At 44.6% G+C, this 24,018-nt stretch overlaps 1 protein-coding gene across 1 annotated transcript in view; it reads right to left on the minus strand.

Moving 5' to 3' along the window:
* arl15b (ADP-ribosylation factor-like 15b) overlaps positions 1-24,018 on the minus strand; it is a 56,013-nt gene that overhangs the window by 2,201 nt on the left and 29,794 nt on the right. The window contains exon 4 of the mRNA XM_066650951.1: positions 21,897-22,105. Coding sequence (XP_066507048.1) covers positions 21,897-22,105 — 209 coding nt within the window. The remainder of the gene's footprint in view (positions 1-21,896; positions 22,106-24,018) is intronic.

Below are 24,018 nucleotides of genomic sequence, written 5' to 3' on the forward strand. Positions count from 1 at the left end.
GAAGAGGTCGGTGGCCCCGTCGACCTGGGGTTGAGTCAAATGTGGCTACGTTAATCTATGCAAGAGACAGATGAGCCTTCAGCTGCTGCCTTATTTGTGTAAATGATGTCCATGTTCAGGATGATGTAAAGCCTGTGTTTGCACAATAAAAACAATGTTAAATTTATTCATTCATTCATTATCTGTAACCCTTATCCAGTTCAGGGTCGCGGTGGGTCCAGAGCCTACCTGGAATCACTGGGCGCAAGGCGGGAATACACCCTGGAGGGGGCGCCAGTCCTTAACAGGGCAACACACACACACACACACCCCTACGGGCACTTTTGAGTCGCCAATCCACCTACCAACGTGTGCTTTTGGACTGTGGGAGGACACCGGAGCACCCGGAGGAAACCCACACAGACACATGGAGAACACACCACACTCCTCACAGACAGTCACCCGGAGGAAACCCACACAGACACAGGGAGAACACACCACACTCCTCACAGACAGTCACCCGGAGCGGGAATTGAACCCACAACCTCCAAGCCCCTGGAGCTGTGTGACTGCGACACCTACCTGCTGTGCCCAATGTTAAATTATTGAAAGTAAATCATTATTTTTGATGAAGCTTATGTTGAAAGGAACTGTAATAAAATGCACAGATTTTTAAAAAAGGGACAATTTGAGCAAATATAAGGTGATTCATTTATCACAGAAACACAGCTCTAGGATTAAATACTCCGCCCCTCATTCTACAAAAGCACAAAAGCTTCAAGTGTGAAGCATCAGCCAAAAGGCATTCCAAAGTATCAGCAAGGGCCTATTGAGCACTAAGCATGCTAACCCCAGACCTGAGGACGGAGCCAGCTGTGAAGAAAGAGTGAATGAATGAGTAACAAACAGATCAAGCCTGAAAGAACGCGAGTGAGTTCGAATGATCAGACTTCAAGGGCTTTGGCAATATCGGTGAAGAGTAGGCATGCCAATTAGAGCAGGACGACAATTCAATTTCAATATGTATCACAATATAAACGTTTCAATGGCTTTTATATCGCGATGTTATCGTATCGGCGGAAATTAAGAAACGCATCGTGGTATAAATTTTGCCCGCATCGTCCAGCCCTAATGCCGAATTAGGAGAGTGAATGAGCAAGAGAAATAAGAGCGAGACTGCAGAACTCGTGCCCTTTTCCAAGTTCTTGCTAATCCACAGCAGATCCATGAAAGGAACCGCAGTAATGAATATTCTCCTGGATGCTGTATGTGAACATGAAAAGTGAATTAAAACCATACAGAATTGAAAGACAACAATCATCTTTGTTAAAGCAGCTGAGAGGCACAGCCACGCATCTGATATTCAACAGCAACTATAAACAAACCTTGCCATTCATTAAAATAACAAGACCAAGTTTAAGATACTTGAGAGGACTTCGAATAAAAACCAGTTACACTTAAATGCCAAATGAGGTAAGCGTATATTGAAAGCCCCTTTTATTTAAATTTCTTTTTAAAAGGATTTGAAGAAAACACAAAAACACAAAAGCCATACACAGGCTCATCCAGAGTGTGCAGCAATAACAGCGCCTCTTCCTCTGGGCAGGCTTTGCGTACGTACTGGAACACCGCTGTGGAGATCGGCCTGAATTCAGCCAAGAACATATTAGTAAGGTTAGACATTAATGTCAGATGATTAGCTCTGGATCACCATCTGGATGATCGAACTCATCCCAAATGTACTGTTTGGACCGTCATCTGTCCAAATAACACAATTGCACTGCAGCAGGGCTTTATACCTCAGTAGCCAACGCCTGGCATTGAGCAAGGTTACATTCTGACTGGCTGATCCTGAGCATTCTGTTCGGTCGCCAGCGCTCGTCTACGGAGACGTAATTGAACTCCAATGCCCTCAATTGACCGGGACTTATTAGGAACTCTCCCCAAAAAAAAAAAACAAGAAAGCCAAGGCAGCACACACTGCCCAAGCGTTCTCTCAACGGCATGTCCATCTGTCTTCCCAGAGGTCAGACTGAAAGAGACGGTCACTGAGAAATCTTGACCTTAGCATTTATAAACAGCACCTAGACGTTACGGCTGCCGCCCCAAGGCCAAGTTGCTGCCGCTTTTACCCTAAATTTATGCCCCTTTCCTGAACTCTGAACTTTAACTTGTGGCCTATGGGATCCAGAAATAAATGCAAACGACCGAGACCAGGACGGAAGAACAAGGCTGGCTCCCTTTTCTTGTTTGGACAAATAAAATGCCCAGACTCTTCGACTCTTCACGTTGCCTGCAAAAGTACAAAACATGTTTATGGTGTAACCATTCTGTTTCCAAATTGCTCTGAAGATATTTATTGCATGACAATAAACATCATTTCTGCTTTTGCAAGCACTTTTTATTTGTGGATCAAGATCTCCAACATACCTTTAAACAATGGACATGTTGGACAAGTGACTGATACCGAAACAAGTAGGACATCGAGCTCTACACACTGCTTGTGCCCTGGTTCTGGTCTCCATTCCTCTTTAGCCTACACTTCCTCACACTCCATCAAACCTCCTTTAAAACGTGCCAATGTCACATTCACACAAACGCCCGAACTGTCATCCTGATCTTAAAAACGAGTTTGCCCTCTGAGAGCGCGATAGAGGGAGAGAGAGTGGAGGGGGAAAAAAATGTAAGAATTAAATAATCAAACAAAACATCCTTTGAGGCAAAAAGCAGCCCTATCATGCCAAGAATGTTGATTAAGATTTCCCTGTGTGAGACTACATTGCTACAAAATTACACAATCCTGTTGCTGCAAAAAGCCTGAACAAACTTGGAAAGCACAGCCACACTTGTCTATTGTTTCTGAGTGGAACTCATTCAAACCTCAAAACCAAATGCAACAAGTAAACGAGATAAGGGGCAAGAAAGTGAGGGACCGCGGGGAGCGGGCAGACCGGATGCTGCCCCGTCTAACCGCACTGTGTGGGAGCAGAGAAACGTCGGCCGGTTTTCATCATCTGGATAATGAAGTGTCTGGGCCAGCATGGGTAGCAGAGGGCATTGTGGGTGTGAACAGTTGTTATCCAGGGTGTAGAAAACGGGGCTAACGTGCGGAGCCAGCTCCGGGATGGAGTCAAGGTCTTGCTTTGACGAGAACTGGTGTCCCGCCAACGTTTGTGACGTCCGAACATTTGACTTCATTGGTTGAAGTCCCAGGGACAGAACGTGTCCCTGGCAACATGTTCTTCAAATTAAAAATCGAGATATTAACACAAATACAAAGAAACGCTATTCTGGCTTCAGTTAGCAACTTAGTAAGCAGTAACATGGGGGAGAAGTCGATCCATCATTTTTCTTCCAGAAAGTCAAATAATCACGTCTCACCAGGAACACGATGAGGCAAGGTTTGCTTCCTTTGTCCTTCAAGAGTGGCAAATGACCAATCGGTATTTCGTTCTCACGGTACAAATGTATCCAATTCAGACGTCCCTTACGTATTAAAGACATTTCGGAGCCATCGGGATTGCTGACAAAGTCACAAACACTGGCTAATGACTCTCTGCAGTTGCGATAAGCGATCAATGTACCTGTTTAGATCATATGTAAAAAAATACTGGCAGTTCTGCACATCGCACATCTGTGAGCTTTTACTGTTACTCCAGAGCAATGTGAATCACACACTTGCTTGGAATCTATCACAGCGCATTCAAAATTAAAGGCGGCACAGTGTGTCGTTTATAGAGAGAGAGATACTACGGTGGCAGCTGATAGTTTGAAGAAGATGCCCTAAAAGCAAAAGTCTATCAGAGCAATCTGAATTCGCTCAAAATGGGTGATAGTTTTCAGACCAAACTTGACGTTGTAAAAAAGTCTAGAACAAACCCATGTATTATAAACACTGTAGTTTAATTCTCTCCTTTCCCTTTTAGTGTTGTGTCTAATAAAGAAACAATGCATGGTCAACTAGGGCATGACGGACATATATCTGTGGTAGATTTTTATAACGTTTAGGTTCTAAACGTAAAAATGGTGAGGCGTGATAGGGTTCAGCCACAGATTTCATTAAAGTTTATTCAAGGTTTGGGAAATGGAGCTGGCTAAGTTTGTGTACAGGTTGGCAGCACTTAACAGGTGCAATAATGGATCCTATATGCTTCCTATGTTCAGTCATTTGGAAGTGTGTAGTCTCTCTGAAGGCAACAGGAAAACCCCTTATGTGCACTTGAGGACCATGTTCTAGACTCCAGCCTGTAACACCATCATGTTTTCAGACCCTCAGAGGCTTTAAGCTGCTAGGTCTAGCTGCCTAATTGCCTGGCTTTGGGACATATTTACAGTTGTTTTACCTATGCCAAGCCTGACTGTTCACATCTGGACTGGAGGGAGCTGGCTGTATGCCATGTGTCTTGAGAGCTGTCGGATCGTAAGGCGGGCTCGTCTGTCCACGCTGTTAGCCCCCGTCCATGTGTATGGAGAAAGTGACCCTCAAGAAACGTGCACGAAGGCAACACGCTCAAACACATTTCTCGCCTCGGGCAGTGACAGGTGACCTGCTGGCGTGCTCACGTCAACACACACTGCTCCCTGCATGATCAACATATCCATCTGAAATCAATCAGACCCTGAACCACACGCATGCTACACACGCCACCCACACACAGCGAGTTCCCCTGTATATTCTTATGTAAATGTAGAGTACCGTGAACCCTCTTTATATTTCCAACAAATACGGCATTAAATTAAACTTTTATTCATTTCTATTCAAAGGGTTTGAGGAAATATAACGGAAGAGTTTCCAAAACTGGGGCCACAAACTACTCAACGCTTCCACCGTGAGATACTATGGGTCAGAAAGAACGTGGAACCATCATGAAACTGTTACTGAGTAAGGGACAGACCAAAATAAGAGGATCATTTTGCAAATTAACAAATACAGTGGTCAGAGTTTCGACATCACTCAATGTGTTTGGGATTACTCGGACGCAACAAAGAAATTCAAATCTCCTACGCTTAAATCTGCAGTGGTTTTAACGTTTTGGCTCTCGTTTTGGATTCAGTTTGTCTATTGTACATTTAATTTAATATAAAATGACCATATAATTTCGGATTCCAGCAACGCGTGATCCTTGGGAAAGAACTTCCTACTCCACAAACAAAAACACCTGTAGTTAGATTCTTCTGAATTCCCCCAACAGAAAGGTCCAAGTTTTTAAACTGTGTAGACAACAGGAGAGCTGCTTTTTTTAGGGATCATTAATGTTTGAAACTCAAGCTGGACAGCCATAACATTCCAGCGACTTGTTTAACTCTAAATCAATGGATCCCCAGCCAGTCCTCAAAGACCCAGAGAGAGCACACATTTTCGCTCCATTTTATTTCTCCATACAGCTAAATCAGGTAATCCAATGTTGTATATCAGGTTCAGTTTTGCTGGAAGCTGGTGTGGAGCGTGGAGCAGCTGGAGGTCCGTGAGGACGGTGCTGGGAGCCAATTCAATTGAACTGAATTCAAGTCAAGTGTATTTGTATTGCACTTCTTCAACAGATATTGCCACAAAGCAATTTTAGAGAAGATAAAGGATCCCAAAAGGAAACCGTGAGAACCAGGTCTACCTACGATAACTGGTCCATTCCGAGTGGTGGTGAGGTCCAACCGGATACATAACTGTTATATATTTGCATTTCTCTTTACAGTGGTTCTTCTGCCTCAATGTTAAATTAGAATCACTGTGAACAGCAAACCCATCCACTGGCCTCTACTTTTAAATGCTTGAGGCTACAGATTCTGTCCACAGAGATTTCCACATCTAAATAGATGGAACAATATTTCATGTAAAGCTGCAAAAAGGCCCGCTGCTGGGGATTCCTCTGAGGGGAAACATTCCTGATGAAGGAGCTCAGATCCAGAGCTTTGGCCAAAATCTTGTTCATGTTTCAAAACAAAAATGTGCTGGCCAAGCAGTGTGACATTACGTGTGCATTTAAGCGCTGTGTCCATGCAGCTCTTGCTCAACATCTTCTGGCATTGGAGCACCTTGATCTAGCAGAGGAACGTTTAAGACGCAGAGTCAGGAGCTGCTTCTTGCTTCTTTAATTCGCAAGTGCAGAATAACTGCTGGGTTCCCACCTCGTCGTTAGCTCACCTAAGGACGATGTAGTTAAACATTAAGCTTAAGGTCATGTATTCCCTGTTACAAGTGTGTTACAGTAGCACAGCTTAAAAATACACAGATAAGAGCCAATATTATTGAAATCTTATCAGAAAACAGCAGTTTGTTCATTCACTCGCTGTGTCAACGTTGGTCTGGAGACTTCACGAAATCACTCCGAGAAAACAGCAGTTCATACGAATTCAATTTCCCTCTTCCTCAATTACACCTGCACTTTCTTAGTAATAAAAAGAGCATTAGCTTAAAGGCTAAGAACCAGCTCTAAATACAGTGGAGTTTGAGTTCCTAACTTGTGTTTATTGATAGTCAGAAAACATGTTATTTCTTACTAATTCAAGGAATAAGGTTTAAAAGACCGTTGGTCCCCCCCCCCAACGGTGTTGGGAAACTCTAATAGGCGTCTTGCCTGTGACGTAGATGGTGGACAACAACTCTAGAAGTTGCACTTAATTTAATGCAAAATGAGGAAAAGGTGTGTTGTTTTTGGCTGCAATCATTCAATGTACAGTGGGACATCTGTGCACAAATGGCCCAAAGATCCCAAAATATCCAGAAAATGGACTAAATTTGTCCACTTTAAACGGACACTTTGGAAAGGACCATCCGCTCACTCCGTTATCTGTAGCTCATTTCACTGGCGCTTTTCCAACAATATGGGCATGTAAGGACACCAACGAAAGGTGTTCAAGAGCCTCTGTAACATGGAGGTAAACAGGGTAAGGACACTCACTTCGCGGTTTATAGTGTCGGATGAATTCGAGTTCGACTTCGATCACATTTACAAGAATAACGGTACCTCTAAATTTGAGTTTAGCTTATTGCTAGGCTATTGTCATGAATAATGTTGGTTATTTAGCTAGATAGTGTCATAACAGTCAGTCATAACGGTGAAAAGTGCACCTACCACCAGTAGTTACACTACTGTTACAGTTAATATAAATGAGGAACATTCTGTCAACATTCCCAGTAGCCGAGCGCATACAAACTCCTCAGCTGTAATTGTATGAAAGCTTTAAAAGTCATTTCGTCAAGATTTATACCGAAAGACTACAAACCAGACCGACGCAGCTGGATGAGAGGGGTATCTATCTAACTGTACTAACTTAAGTGGAGTTTTATCCAAATGCAACCCTGGTCCCTCATTTTTCACTCCTGGAGAACAAGTTTATCAACATGGGTAATATAAAGCATGTGTGCCTTACTTCAGAAACAATGGAAAATTGTGTTCCATGTATTCAGATGAGGCAATTTATAAAAGTAGAGCATGGACCAGAAAATCCCCACTGAAACTATATTATGTTTTTCCCCCTCCACTATTCTAGGAAGGTAAGATAACTGGCCTTTATCGAGTCTTTTCTGAAGCTACTAGATACCACCGAGGGCAAACTGGAAGGTCTAAAAAAGACAAAACTGTCAATGTGAATTTCCACAGTCAAGATAACATTAACATGACTGGGGAAACGTAGGTAATGCTGAAAGAATGCAACGCAAACAAGCTGGAGGTTAGAGAAAAGGAAATCCAAACAATGGACTCCATATTTTAAACCAAAAGTCAACTTGATGTCAACGTATTTCCCGGTTTCAGTGCAGAACATTTCACAATCTTCAGCTAATGTCGAATCAGACCTAGCAGATGTGGACCAGCTTAGAGGCTGAAGAATAATGTACTCGCTGCAATTCAAATGTGGTGTGTTAAAATGTGGCGTGTTGCATAAATATCCAGTCCTAGAAATCATGCAGAAGACAACTTTTATATGCGCCTCGTAAATTAAAAACACACCATGCTAAATTTTGCACATTGCCAGGGACAGTCATGAGTTTGTAAGAGGTTATGAGTTACAGGTGTAAATCTGAAGGGGTTAGAGGACCACTGCAGACATAACAGTATAACGGTACAGTTAATAAGCAGGTGTATTTATAGGGTGGGAACACACCCTGGAGGGGGTGCCGGTTCTTCACAGGGTGACAAACACTCACACATTCACTCACACCTACGGACACTTTTGAGTCGCCAACCCACCTACCAACATGTGTTTTTGGACTGTGGGAGGAAACCAGAGCACCCCGAGGAAACCCACGCAGACACAGGGAGAACACACCACACTGCTCACAGACAGTCACCCGGAGGAAACCCACGCAGACACAGGGAGAACACACCACACTGCTCACAGACAGTCACCCGGAGGAAACCCACGCAGACACAGGGAGAACACACCACACTCCTCACAGACAATCACCCGGAAGAAACCCACGCAGACACAGGGAGAACACACCACACTCCTCACAGACAGTCACCCGGAGGAAACCCACGCAGACACAGGGAGAACACACCACACTCCTCACAGACAGTCACTCGGGGCTCGACACCACAATCCCAGGACCCTGGAGCTGTGCGACAGCAACACTACCTACTGAACCACCGTGCCTCCCTTAGTTCCCACTATGCCATATCAAAATATAATTACATTTTACACGTTTAAATTCAAAACACTGCATGTGGGTAACATCCGGGGGTCACTTCCAAGAGCTGAATGAACCCCAAGTCCAATTTACAAGTCTGGGAACGAGCTGTTTGTTTTCTTATATCAATATGTTAAATTCGGGCATTAAAGAGAAATTGTGGGCTAATGATAGTGGAGAAATTACATATTTGAGTCTGTTCCCTGTAGAGGACGAACTAACTTCTTCACTGTGTCTCTGCTTCCTCCTGCTCAGGTCACGATGGTTCCCTGCACTGCACAGCAGAGCAGCACTGAGAAAACACTATAAAAATCCCACTCATCATCATTCATTTATCATCATTATTAACATCAAGACTGTCTGGGGTTCTTCCTTCTAAGACAGCAGAAAAAATACTGCGTTCCTGATCAATGAGTAGGAAAAAAAAAAAAAAAAAACCAGCGCGCGCACACACACACACACATATATATATATATATATATATATATACATATATATATATATATATATATACACACACAACATGAAAAGGCCCTGTCTGCTCCTGTACCACGACCTCCAAACAAGCGTGACTTTACCAGCATTATGAGAAGTGACAGTGGGTTGTTATGTAAGGAAGCGTTTGAGTTACAGTGATGTCTGCAATGCTCATAACTCACTGAGGCTACTCTTTCAATGGCCTGGCTCCAGAACATTAGAAACATATTGTGGGGAAGTGGAGCCCTTTCGCTACACTTAACCTGCACATAAACAAGCTCAACCTTAAGCCTCGGGCCGTACAGTCCACATTAGACCCCCACTGATCATACGGACTGGGACATTACCTTGAACAGTCATCTCCTGTACTGCACCTAGAAATCCTCATGTAGCTGCTAGGCCTTATTCTAGAGTATAACATACATTAAACACTGCATTAGTTTGTTATGTTGGTATTGAATTATGTTCTGTTCATTATTATCATTTATTTACTTATTAAAATATTTGTCCATCAAAGTCCTAATGGCCCTTTCACACCTGCACAGTAATCCAGTTCCAGACTTCACCTGGTGGAGCTGTGTGTGTGAATGCAAACACCTGCAACACTCGTCAGGAAAGTTACCCGGAGCGCCCTAGTAAAGTCTGCGCATGCGAGAACGGAGCTGGAAATGTTCAGGAGTTCCCCCTGCACACGCTGCACTGGCTCTGCTTCATTGTGTTTCATTACCCGCTGAGAGACCGTGCCTGACACAGAAAGTCTCCCGCTGTGCTCTGCAGGATGAAGTGGTTCCAGAAAACGTATGAATCAAAGTGTGTTAAATTAACGAATGAATGACAATAAAAACCCAAAACGCTCCCATCAAAGAGCATTTACAAGTGGCTGCCTACTAAAAAGACTTTGCCAAGGGCGTAGAATTAGCTTGGATGGATGGGACATGTCCCTCACCAATATCCAGCGATTACTGAATTGCCCTCACCAGTAATTTGACCCCGCCCCTTCAAAAAAAAAAAAAAAAAAAAAAAAAAAAAAACGGATCTGTAACGATCTGATCAGTCTCATTAGCTTGGAGGTGCACAAAGGGTTAAATCACATTCTCTACTGGAGTCCTACCTCCCCGTAACACACATGGCCAGTGTGATTGGCTGTGCCTTTCTCTGATGTCACGTAAGTCTCTGTATTTCGGTTGTTAGCAGCGCCAAACCTGGAAGGAAAACTTTCCAATCATAAGCAAGTGTTACTGTGCAAGACTCAGGTGCATCGTGGGTGACATCGTGGGGGGGGGGGGATACAAACGAGTAACTGAAGCCTGTAAAACACTGGTCAGCACAACTTTAGAAGCTACACATGAATGGAAGCTAACACGTATTATCAGATTTGCATGATTCTAACTGGCTCCCACTACATCGTACGAATTTTTTCTCACTGTTGGCACTTCTAGGAAATGTAATCCTTACTCACTAACCCAGATTCCCAGTCTCCCTATAAAACACACACACACACATCCAGAAGTGCTTTTAGACACGTAGACATCAACAAAAACAAAAACAACACAGCCCAAGCCAGACTTGCTGTCCAGACTCACAGCACCACAAATCAGATTGGTTAAAAATACCTAATTGGCAAAAGTAATAGTAGCCCATGAGGGCGGTGATTTGATTACAGTAGATGCAACATCACAAATAGGATCTGCTGGTCCAGAAAACACGCTGTCCTGAGATGTCAGCAGTCTGTCTGCAAGGAAGGTCATGAGGTCCAGTTAAGCAGACAGCGTCCAGAGGGTAGCGGTAACAATAAGGTAAGGGAACCCTGACTGTTAAGGACTGTGTGCCCTAAAATAACGCACATGCCCAATAGAATTAAGACATGATAAACGTAAAATCATTTATTATAGAGAACACATGGCTCAAATTCTTCACCCCTGTCGCACTGTGATGTTGTCCTGGGAAAAACAAGACAATGAAAAAGGTTCTCACGGGGAACGTCATGCTCCAGATAAACCTATAACCACTGAACGGCATTTTGGAGCTAAATGAGATGTTTAAGGTGCTGTTTGTCACCAACTAGTACAGAGGCCATTTTAATAATACACAACATATTTTACGAACACTTGACCAAGCTTCAAGAGACCTGACGTTTTTTTAAGAGCCCTCAGGTACCACCCTGAAGGTCTGTCTGTCCAAATCTGGGCTCCAGCCTCTTCCTGAAACAGTCTGCTGTGTACAGACGGCAGACTGAGCTGCCAATGAATAAGTGACCAATGGCAGCAAAGCATTCAAACAAGACACAGCCAACTGGCCGTGAAGGTAGCACATGATTGAAAACCACACAACTCAAGAGAATCTTTCCAGGACTGCGTCACACACGGTTTCATTTTCAAAAGCAGTGTAAATAACAAATCATTAACATAACATTATGTTTTAAAGGGTATGAAATGTGTCATACGACATACCACTGGGTTTCTATGAACTTCATTTATTCAGATAATAATCTATTCTTAATTATTATTAGTTTATTTCTCAAGTATTTGTCTCAGCAACATTCACTTATTAATATTATTAATATTATGTGCTTAACACTGCAGGCAACAGTGTTTTCAGCTTTACAGAAACATGCCTTAGCCCTCACAGCATTTCTGTTTTTTTGGCTATCAACTATCCACGGCTGAATGCCCACCCCGTGGCCATGTGGGTGATTTCTGGGGTCTGTGCGGACATTGGGAAGCCCAGCCACAACACAGACGGAGTTGGTCCAAGTGGCCCGAGAGATGACCTCTCTCACTGCGTGCAGAATGGCCGAGTCAGGCTGCCCGCAGTGGCCTCACAATAGTGTCTGGGCCAGCTAGCTTTCTCTCCGGTCCAGACAGAATGCTGTGTCCACCCCAGCCAGACAGTCCTGCCACAGTTCGCCTTCCTTCAGTCGCACAAGATGGCCTTTGTCTGTGCGTCTCAAACACAGCTTTCACGAGGGGGAGAGAGAGAGAGAGAGAGAGAGAGAGAAATTCCACCTCCCAAAAAACATTCTTCAATAGATGGCGCCTGATGGCAATGAGGAGTTTTCTAGGTTCTTCTCCCAATCTTCCCTACCCCCACCCCCCAACACCCCACTCCCAGAGAATCGGGAGCCTGAAACACAGGTAACGGGTCGATTATGTAAACACCATTACGGATTCTACCTTTGTAGCTTAGCATTTAAAATCCTCCACTGGAGAAAATAAAGATGAAATAGTCCATTGTGCTGCTTAATGGATAACATTGGTTAATTAGGAATAAAGCCCTTCGTGGCCAGGCATGTTGTGAATGGTATGAATGAAAGCCAGCCAGAGGGTCCCTGAGGACGCGGTGGGTGGAGATGAACTCTGTGCCACCGTTCCCACTCTCTCCTCGTATTCTGACATCTCAAAGAAGAAGTGATGCCACGTTATACCTGCATTCGTCCAGGTCCAGAGAAGAGAGCGAGACATAAAAACCGAGGAACCAGGTACATTTGTTTTTCATGGAGCCTCCTGCTTGGCGACCTCTCATGCTCATGTTGGCTCTGTGTGCATCCGTCTCCATCAGTCATAACTCTATTAGAGCCAGATGTTACGGGTGCCCTGTCTGCTTCCAGAGACGTGGTAATTTTATTATTACTCTAAATCACAAGCCAGGGCTATCGGCCTCAGGAGAGGGAGGTGCAGGGGTCAGGAGCGTGTGTGAATGTATGTGTGTAGGAGGCAGCCAGGATTCTTTCAAACGCATGACCGTGCCCTCCCGATCCATTACCACAAACGGAGGGGCTACTTCCGTGAGGCAAAAAAAAAAAAAAAACGCAGACGGGGATGGTAAATCACCCCTGCATCTGAGACTCCACAGTGTAGAGTTTCAGTTGCAAGGCCCTTATAGTGACCAACTTATGGGGCCCTCAGGGGACCCCAGACATCAATGGTCCAAAATGCGGAATCTTTTCCTTTAGCACGAGAAAGAGATTTCAACATGCGCACGTACGAAAGTTATTAAACTCTGTGCCAAGTCGGTACCTTGCCAAAGCAAAGAGAAGGATTTGTTTACACAATCACTGATAAACTAATCATCACGGGTGAACAGCGAGGCAAATGTAGATAGGGTCGAAACCATATGGCAGCGATCTAAAAAGCCTTTCATTTTAAGTTTCCAAACTAAACAGGTAATAAGCTGGAACAGTTATTTTACGTTTTTTTTAAATAAAGAACATGATAGTATACACTGCTTTGCCATAGCAAATGTCTTTAAAATGTAATAAAAACAAAACTTCTTGAAGCATCCGGGCGCTATAAAGTTTGGAAATGAACAATTTAAATGTTACTAGGAAACTTTAAAATGAAATTTAAATAGATAATATCTTGCACTCAGCTTTAGGGGAATACAGCACTCTACAACACCTTAGGCATCTGAGAAAGTGACATGTAAAGCCATTTGCCTGTGGAGTGGGTGGCACTGTGGTGCAGCAGGGAGTGTTGCAGTCACACAGCTCCAGGGGCCTGGAGGTTGTGGGTTTGATTCCCGCTTCGGGTGACTGTCTGTGAGGAGTGTGGTGTGTTCTCCTTGTGTCTGCGTGGGTTTCCTCCGGGTGACTGTCTGAGGTGTGTGGTGTGTTCTCCCTGTGTCTGCGTGGGTTTCCTCCGGGTGACTGTCTGTGAGGAGTGTGGTGTGTTCTCCCTGTGTCTGCGTGGGTTTCCTCCGGGTGACTGTCTGTGAGGAGTGTGGTGTGTTCTCCCTGTGTCCGCGTGGGTTTCCTCCCACAGTCCAAAAACACATGTTGGTAGGTGGATTGGCGACTCAAACGTGTCCGTAGGTGTGAGTAAATGTGTGAGTGTGTGTCACCCTGTGAAGGACTGGCGCCCCCTCCAGGGTGTATTCCCGCCTTTCGCCCAATGATTCCAGGTAGGCTCTGGACCCACCGTGACCCTGAACTGGATAATCTGGGTTACAGACAATGAATGAATGAATGTCTGCTGAGTAAAAATGCATTTGTTATAAAACAGTAAACAAAAAACAACGAATTGTGTTTTGATTCAAGTTTAAGTTTTGCTTATCTTTCAATTTGCTGATGAAAAGTTGAGGAAGATCAGCATTTACAGTTACTATCCAACAGCTAAGAAAGTTGTCTAATTAATACTCCATTAAATTAAACCTTCAAACTTGTCATTGTCAATGCCCAAAGAAAAACATGTATCCCAATGTGTATTTATTTGTAGTTTACTACATCTTTGTTACACAGCAGCTGTCCTTCACACGGTGTAAAAACTTCAAGATAAATGAACCAATGAAAAATCTTGGAATACATTTATTTACATTGACTTCCATTGAAATTACTAAGGTTCTATTTGATTCTCCTGTAAAGTTGCTATTTTGGATACTTTTTTTTTAATGGGACAGCAACAATATTCAAAATGAAGCAGGTAAGAAACCCTGTTTATCTTTTTTTTTCCACAACAATTATCATGAGAGATAGAGGAAATGCTGGAGAGCCAGACAGACACCCAGACAGCAGAGAGAGTGAATGTGTGTGTATGTGTGTATCCTGCTGATCAGTCACTGGCCTTGGCACCCAGAGCAGGAAACCATGCCAATGTCGGCTGAGCGAATTCCGAGCCCCCGGGGGGAACAACAAACGAGTCTGTTGTTTGGGTCCGGAGAGTGCTGTCTGACCACCAGCGCAGAAGACGAAGGAGGAGAGTCCAGCTAACACTGCCTCAACTGAGGCTGCCTCTACCAGCGTCCCCCGCTCTGAGCTTCCCTGTGATACACTCCTTCAGCCTAATGCAGTAACGTAATCTAATACACTTGATGAGTACTTTTCCTGATGGCTGACTATTGTGCTAGCTTTCCTTGTGATGCAAACAGGCTGGATAAAGTAAATTAATTAAAAAACATACAATTCCACTGTGGTTGTTTATATAATTCATATAATTTGCAAAACCTTAGCTGTCAGTTCCTCTAACGTTTCATCAAAAATTGATCACCAGAAATGGTCCAATAGAAATACTGCAATAAAATTAAAAATACTGTGTTTCCATCCATCCATCCGTTCATTATCTGTAACCCTTATCCAATTCAGGATCACGGTGGGTCCAGAGCCTACCTGGAATCATTGGGCGCAAGGCGGGAATACACCCTGGAGGGGGCGCCAGTCCTTCACAGGGCAACACACACTCACACCTACAGACACTTGAGTCGCCAATCCACCTACCAACGTGTGTTTTTGGACTGTGGGAGGAAACCAGAACACACCACACTCCTCACAGACAGTCACCCGGAGGAAACCCAAGCAGACACGGAGAGAACACACCACACTCCTCACAGACAGTCACCCAGAGGAGACCCATGTAGACACAGGGAGAACACGCCACACTCCTCACAGACAGTCACCCGGAGGAAACCCACGCAGACACAGGGAGAACACACCACACTCCTCACAGACAGTCACCCGGAGGAAACCCACGCGGACACAGGGAGAACACACCACACTCCTCACAGACAGTCACCCGGAGCGGGAATCGTACCCACAACCTCCAGGTCCCTGGAGCTGTGTGACTGCGACACCTACCTGTGTGACTACTCCATAACCTACCTATAGGTTATGTTCCTATAGTTATGATAAGTAACTTTAAATTATAGCTATATATAATATATTGCTTGTATATTTATGGTGGGTGACATGGGTTAATTTTCTTTTAGTTTATTAGCAAAACACTTCTCTTATTTGAAAGCTCACATACTAAAATATTATTTCTGATATGACCGATGAGGCAATATCACCAAAAGAAAAAAAGCTTCACTGGTTCAGTCAAGCACATTAATATGTTCTGTAAGAGATCAAACCGCTGTTCTTGGTGGTCTACTTGAAAATTGAGGGTCGTCCCTCTGAGCAGCCATTAAACAGAGCGGCTGGTGATCTTGGCACACGTTTGTACTCAAGAGGGAAGCAATTATAGGTTATTTTTCATGTGGTTGCAGAGACCCGTAACACATTGGTTTCAATGGAATAGCTCCCTGATGACACATTCTTAATATCATACATTCTTCATACGTACATATCTATCTCAGCACTGGCTCCAAGTGCACCGTTCCTGTCTAATCAGCTTTCAGTGAAGTGGTCCGGGATGAGGAACGCTTGCAAACTGCCGTTATTTAACTGGAGGAGTTTATGCACGACATCAGATATCTGTGTTTTCAGGAAGCCCATGCACTATTAACAGAGAGTCATTCTGAGTTTAAAGCCTCGACCAGGAATGGCCAAAATCACTTCAGGATCAGTTCTGAACAGTCCACCGTATTTAGTTTCAGACGACAGCATTGGAAACTAAAGCATAGCTGATGTTAAATCTTGTATGTCAACAGAATGTAAAGTTGGCCAGTGGATCATGAAGAATTTAATTCATCCTTCGCCAGACGTTTGTTCTGAGAACACCTGCATCGTCTTTGCGCAACTTGCAGATGTGTTTCTTTTTGCTTTTTAAATCAAAACTGATTAAATAAAGGGTGATGCTCTCATATTGATATGAATATCCCATTGTTTAAATGTACAATTACACTCCTGAAACGCTTCAGTCAAACTCAGGCTGTGCTGTAACATGAGCATCTACTAAATATAAACGGTGCTCAGATGCTTATGGAAATATAGGCTGATGTTCTGTGATCTCAAATGATGTGCAAAAATAAATGAATAATGAATAGCTTTGGCTATTTGGCTATTTGGTGGAGCAGCAGGTAGTGTCGCAGTCACACAGCTCCAGGGGCCTAGAGGTTGTGGGTTCGATTTCCGCTCCGGGTGACTGTCTGTGAGGAGTGTGGTGTGTTCTCCCTGTGTCCGCGTGGGTTTCCTCCGGGTGACTGTCTGTGAGGAGTGTGGTGTGTTCTCCCTGTGTCTGCGTGGGTTTCCTCCGGGTGACTGTCTGTGAGGAGTGTGGTGTGTTCTCCCTGTGTCTGCGTGCGTTTCCTTCCTCCCACAGTCCAAAAAACACACACTGGTAGGTGGATTGGCGACTCAAAAGTGTCTGTAGGTGTGAGTGTGTGTGTGTGAATGTGTGTGTGTCTGTGTTGCCCTGTGAAGGACTGGCGCCCCCTCCAGGGTGTGTTCCTGCCTTGCGCTCAATGATTCCAGGTAGGCTCTGGACCCACCGCAACCCTGAATTGGATAAGGGTTACAGATAATGAATGAATGAATGACTGAATAGCTTTAAATACAGGACCTTTTCCAGTTCAAGTGACTCTCGGATGAAAAGGATGAGGTAACGGGGACAACTCTTCCACTTCTGTCCTTGTGTGACCTCATATATGTCACTCTCACAATCAGAGCCTTCGAGAGAAAAAAGGCCCAGAAACACAAAACTGCTGTTCTGCAGGTCAGCCTCGGTGTTGTGCTTGGAACACACTAAAACAGACCAAACCCATATTGGAAATGATCACGGTATCAGATGGCCACCTTGGGTCAGACATGCGATCTATCACAATCTCCCACCTCTCCGTATCAAGAAACACTCTGGCTCGCTGACCACAACCGAACCTGTTTCTGATGTAGCCGCGCGAATGTGTCAGAGCGCTCCATTTGCGCAGAGCGTAACTCTCAAATATGAAATATTTCAGAGACTCAGGGAGGGAGGGTGGGGGTCTCCACTCTCCACAGAGAAGCCGAGACCAGAGAAAACGAAACAAAGGGAAGCTTGTGTTTCAGGATCATGCTCAGCAAAGCAAATCACTTTCTAGCGCTTGTTCCAAGCAGACTACACCCAGCGAGATCACACACTAATAGATCCTAACCAATGGCTTAGAGAGCTGTCAATCAGCATGCAGGGGCTCAGCTTTCCAGACACTAATATGAACAGGCTAAAGGAATGATGTGTCAAAGGGGAGAGATTAAGACAAATTATTAGCACTGCATTGTATCAACTAAAATTAGAACCTAGGCCTGGATTCAGGAACATATTCCTAACAGGAACCTCCTAGTTCAGCCATTTGCCAATGTGATTAAAACTCCTTGCCTTACCATGCCAGAAATGTTTCAGCAGCAGGAAGTCATTCCAAAGCAGAGGATATTTATCTAGACAGTGACAGACTTGCAAAAGCGGGTCCGTTTAGTTAAACTGTAACTGTTTTAGTAATTTAAGAACGCTTAAACGTGAACACGCAACAATTTTCTAAAAGTTCCAATTTCCTGTCAAATGGGTTATTAAACAGGCTTTTCCAAAATATATTTAATATAAACCAGTTGCAGAAGGAAAGATTTTTTTTTTTTTAATATTCCTAAACATTAAAGCAACGCTAGGTAAAATCTGTTTTGTTTTAATTTTTTTTTTTTTGCTCTTGGGCGACGGAGGGGGAGGGATTGGGGGGTGGTTTCCTACCATCTTCCAAAAGTTACATAATTCAGTTTCAGCAGCACAGAGCCCTGAGTAGCAATGATAGAGGTTCTATTCTCAGTTACAGGTCAGTGAAGCAGCACAATATTTTGGAGATAAAACTTTAGAAGGTAAAAATACTATGTAGTGTTCTTTTAAAGGCTAAGCAGCAGCTCTATGAAAGTGTCAAACAAATAAATACAGTGGAGTTTGAGTTCCTAACTTGTGTTTATTGAGAGTCAGAAAACATGTTATTTCTTACTAATTGAAGGAATAAGGTTTAAAAGACCGCCCCCCCACCCCAACAGTGTTGGGAAACTCTAATAGGCGTCTTGTCTGTGACGTAGATGGTGGACAACAACTCTAGAAGCTGCACTTAATTTAATGCAAAATGACGAAAAGGTGTGTTGTTTTGGCTGCAATCATTCAATGTACAGTGGGACATCTGTGAACAAATGGCCCAAAGATCCCAAAATATCCAGAAAATGGAGTAAGTTTGTCCACTTTAAACGGGCACTTTGGAAAGGACCATCCGCTCACTCCGTTATCTGTAGCTCATTTCACTGGCGCTTTTCCAACAATATGGGCATGTAAGGACACCAACGAAAGGTGTTCAAGAGCCTCTGTAACATGGAGGTAAACAGGGTAAGGACACTCACTTCGCCTGTTTTAGTTGGTGTTAGTTAACGTTAGCTTGACTCGCTAAACTCGGTGGCTCAGATTATACTCGGCTACGTAGCTGCATTACGGAGGTTTATAGTGTCGGATGAATTCGAGTTCGACTTCGATCACATTTACAAGAATAACGGTACCTCTACATTTGAGTTTAGCTTATTGCTAGGCTATTGTCATGAATAATGTTGGTTATTTAGCTAGATACTGTCATAACAGTCAGTCACAACGGTGTTTTACCGCGGCGTTGTTCAGCTGTTGTCCACCAGTGACGTCACGATTGCGTTCGAGAATTTCCGTAGAGAGCTCGGGTTTTTCCGTCAATTTAATAAAATTGTCAGTTTTAAAGCAAATTAAGCTGCTATTTTCATTTTAATTCATACTTATATGTGTCAGTAACTACAATAATGTGAAATATTCATGGAGGTCCATTAAGTGGTGCTTAGCCTTTAAAAACCAGACTCTGGAAAATCAGTCTCCTACACCATACGCTTGTCTGTGTACATCCTTCCACTGTGAAAAACAATGCAATGCAACTGCTGGTTTTCTCAGACAACTCCCAGTCAATGGACTGACCACCCCAGCACCCAGACCTCAACATCACCGAACAGATTTGGAATTAAATGTACGGTTTCTTCTGGGATTAAATCTGGGAGCTGGAAAAATATCCCTGCAGATTCAACAGAAATACTTGGTCTTTCTGACATTTTATTTAGTTTTGGGGTTTCAGACAGCCTTTAGTCGACGTGTGTTTTGACAGGAAATTAAACAACCTAGAGGTGTTCTCTGACAGTTACACATTTCTGGACGTCCACACACTGCAGCTTAATGGAAATCAAGCTGGTAACATTCTGTTCTTGTCTTCACTTAAAAAATGTGGGGGCAACGGTATCTACAGTAGGGCTGGACAAAGGGGGCGGCCAACTGAGAAAGCCGCATTTTGACATACATCAGTGCTTTGGGATGTGTTATTCTCCAAAGTCTGATATTTACTGCTCACTCAGGACCAATTCACGGCCAGTTAATTAGCGCTCAGTGCACTGGCTTATACCCTGCAGCCCGCAGGCCGATTTCGCCACAGAAAACAGATGTGAGTTGGTGTATGTGAGTTTGTGTTCAACACACTTCAGCTTTCTACAGCTAAACTCATCTATGAGCCAAACTACACACACACACACACACACACACACACACAGGCCTGAGTAATCCAAGCCTCAAAACATTAAAACAACAAGGGGATCATTAAAAAGAAATTGTAACAGGAGAAACATACCATGCATTCCAAACTACTCACTCTAACCAAGAGCAGTTTAAAATCTCAATTTCTCGTGTCATTACCAACGTTTCACAGAAACATTCAAACCTGAGACACATTAAGACAGCTGTATCTCAAACACAGCAGTTTGGGGGAGGAAGAGAAAAAAAGGAAAAGAAAAAAACCCAAGTACACTCTCAAAAAAAAAAAAAAGTGCAGCAATACCCCCTTCCCCAACTGTGATGTTTCTGGGTTCCCAACTACAATGCCTCATTGTCTTTCTTGTAATGAGAAAGTCTGAAAAAGCAACGTGGTTCATTGCTGGAGATGTGTGTGTACTGGGGGCAGAATCCCCCTGAGGTCTGAGGTCTGTCAGTGTTTGCAAACAACAAGTTAACTCCTCTGAGACAGAGGCAAACCGCCACCGCCATCTCGACCAAAGGGTAAGACTGAGCAGTGGCCAAAGCGATTACTGTTTACAGACCATAGATAAGCAGGTTAAACGAGGAATCGGCTACTTAAAGGTCTTTTATCCGCCATGAGCTTTGGCCCACCTGCTGCTGTGAAGCATTTGAAAATATTGCTACATTAAGCCATAATAATTATTATTCAATTTACATTCATTCATTATCTGTAAGCGCTTATCAAATTCAGGGTCTCGGTGGGTCCAGTGCCTACCTGGAATCATTGGGCGCAAGGCGGGAATACACCCTGGAGGGGGCGCCAGTCCTACACAGGGCAACACAAACACACTCACACATTCACTCACACACTCACACCTACGGACACTTTGAAGTCATCAATCCACCTACCAACGTGTGTTTTTGGACTGTGGGAGGAAACCGGAGCACCCGGAGGAAACCCACACAGACTCAGGAAGAACACACCACACTTCTCACAGACAGTCACCCGGAAGAAACCCACACAGACTCAGGAAGAACACACCACACTTCTCACAGACAGTCACCCGGAAGAAACCCACACAGACTCAGGAAGAACACACCACACTTCTCACAGACAGTCACCCGGAGGAAACCCACACAGACACAGGGAGAACACACCAAACTCTTCACAGACAGTCACCCGGAAGAAACCCACGCAGACACAGGGAGAACACACCAACTCCTCACAGACAGTCACCCGGAAGAAACCCACACAGACTCAGGAAGAACACACCACACTCCTCACAGACAGTCACCCGGAGGAAACCCACGCAGACACAGGGAGAACACACCACACTCCTCACAGACAGTCACCCGGAGAAAACCCACGCAGACACAGAGAGAACACACCACACTCCTCACAGACAGTCACCCGGAGTGGGAATCGAACCCACAACCTCCAGGTCCCTGGAGCTGTGTGACTGTGACACTTCAATTTACATTGATACCGATAAAACATACAGGTACAATTGTGCATACACGTGTTTAATATCATTTTTTGTGTATGTGTATTCATGTGTATTAACCCACACGTGACTGTCCAGCATCAGCCTCCTCAAACAAAGTGAATGCATGAGCCAACTGGTTACCTCTTGTACAGAGCGGGCGGCTGGTTTGTCCTGATGATTGGCCAATATGAGAAAAGGCAGAGTACAGAGCTGAGGGTGTTGCAGGGCCGAATGAAGCTCCGTTCGGGCCACCTCCAGGTCTTCGTCCGAGGAGGCGCTGTCCAGCACAAACACCACTCCCTGAGAGCCCTGGTAGTACCGGCTCCAGTACTTCTTAATGGAGTCAGCTCCTGTGAGCCAGAAAAAACCCGTAAATTCACACTGCCACAATCTCAGCGAGGAGGTCATAACATTTAGAACTGCACGTTAACCTTCCAAGGACCTGTGGAAAGAGTCACACCGGATTTACCTCCTCTTAGTGTACGTTAATCACACTGTGCCCCAACCTGAGTTTAAAAAACTAACAAGATCAACAAATTACATTCTGGCAGCTGAGATGAAGACGGATTTCAACACAGCTCTGGTTAGAATGGCTGGAATGTATTGAGAGAGGATCTTGCATTATATATTTTTATGACTTCAAGCCCGCATACCAACTTCTGTGTTTGCTCGGGGGGCCCTTAACTTTGGGGAGGGGTGTGGTGGGGGTGGGGAGGGGGGGCAGATAGCTGGGTCCAAAAGGAAAAGACACTCACCGCTGTAGTGGTGTTTTCTTTAAAGTCGACCCTGAGAGAGTATTAAAATGGTTTCTTGTGATGGCCAGTCTACAGCACAGTTCAAATGGGTCCGCTTTTACAGTCGACATATGGTTTCTCTTGTGCAGAGCAATTTTGGGGGGTACAAAAATGTGGCCACCAAGACACACAGACGCAGCATGGCTTTGGTTAGAGTGACTCAGTGAGGGGGAGCCCGTACCCTAAACCGTGAAGAAACGGGGCCCAAAGCGCCTCTACCTCCCATCCCTCGGAGCGCTCAGAACACAGCGCAATGCATTAATTACAAGCTCCGTATGTCTCATCGTCTTCACACAAAGTGACAGCTGGCCCCACATAAAGACTCCAGACCAGAACTCTTAATCTAATATTGCGCTGATTTATGAGTTTACTACATCATTTGATGCATTTTTTTCACAAATTGCTAACGAGGCTAGCAACGAATGCAAGCTAACTTGGATCACACAGACTGGACCCTAGAAGATTTAGAATAGATTTCTGAGTATATTTGCATTTAAACCACAGACGCAGATTTGTAAAAGCAGGGTTCAGGTGTTTTTCCACTGATCAACTGACTTAACCTGATAAACGTTGGATGATTAGCAGGTTAGCTGTATCAGGTGTTGTAGTACAGGGGCGACAATAATGAAACGTAAAGGAGTTTGATGTGAAACGCCTCATTCAGGAGGAAGTGCAAACAAAACAGTATTAATAGGAACAAGAAGGGGTTAATGCTCCTAAATGTGTTTTTGGACTGTGGGAGGAAACCGGAGCACCCGGAGGAAACCCACGCGGACACAGGGAGAACACACCACACTCCTCACAGACAGTCACCCGGAGGAAACCCACGCGGACACAGGGAGAACACACCACACTCCTCACAGACAGTCACCCGGAGGAAACCCACGCAGACACAGGGAGAACACACCAACTCCTTACAGACAGTCACCCGGAGGAAACCCACGCAGACACAGGGAGAACACACCAACTCCTTACAGACAGTCACCCGGAGGAAACCCACGCAGACACAGGGAGAACACACCAACTCCTTACAGACAGTCACCCGGAGGAAACCTACACAGACACAGGGAGAACACACCACACTCCTCACAGACAGTCACCCGGAGGAAACCCACGCAGACACAGGGAGAACACACCACACTCCTCACAGACAGTCACCCGGAGGAAGCCCACGCAGACACAGGGAGAACACACCACACTCCTCACAGACAGTCACCCGGAGGAAACCCACGCAGACACAGGGAGAACACACCACACTCCTCACAGACAGTCACCCGGAGGAAACCCACGCGGACACAGGGAGAACACACCAACTCCTTACAGACAGTCACCCGGAGGAAACCTACGCAGACACAGGGAGAACACACCACACTCCTCACAGACAGTCACCCGGAGGAAACCCACACAGACACAGAGAGAACACACCACACTCCTCACAGACAGTCACCCGGAGGAAACCCACGCAGACA

This window comes from Hoplias malabaricus, chromosome 18, assembly GCF_029633855.1.
Source record: "Hoplias malabaricus isolate fHopMal1 chromosome 18, fHopMal1.hap1, whole genome shotgun sequence".
Taxonomy (NCBI): domain Eukaryota; kingdom Metazoa; phylum Chordata; class Actinopteri; order Characiformes; family Erythrinidae; genus Hoplias; species Hoplias malabaricus.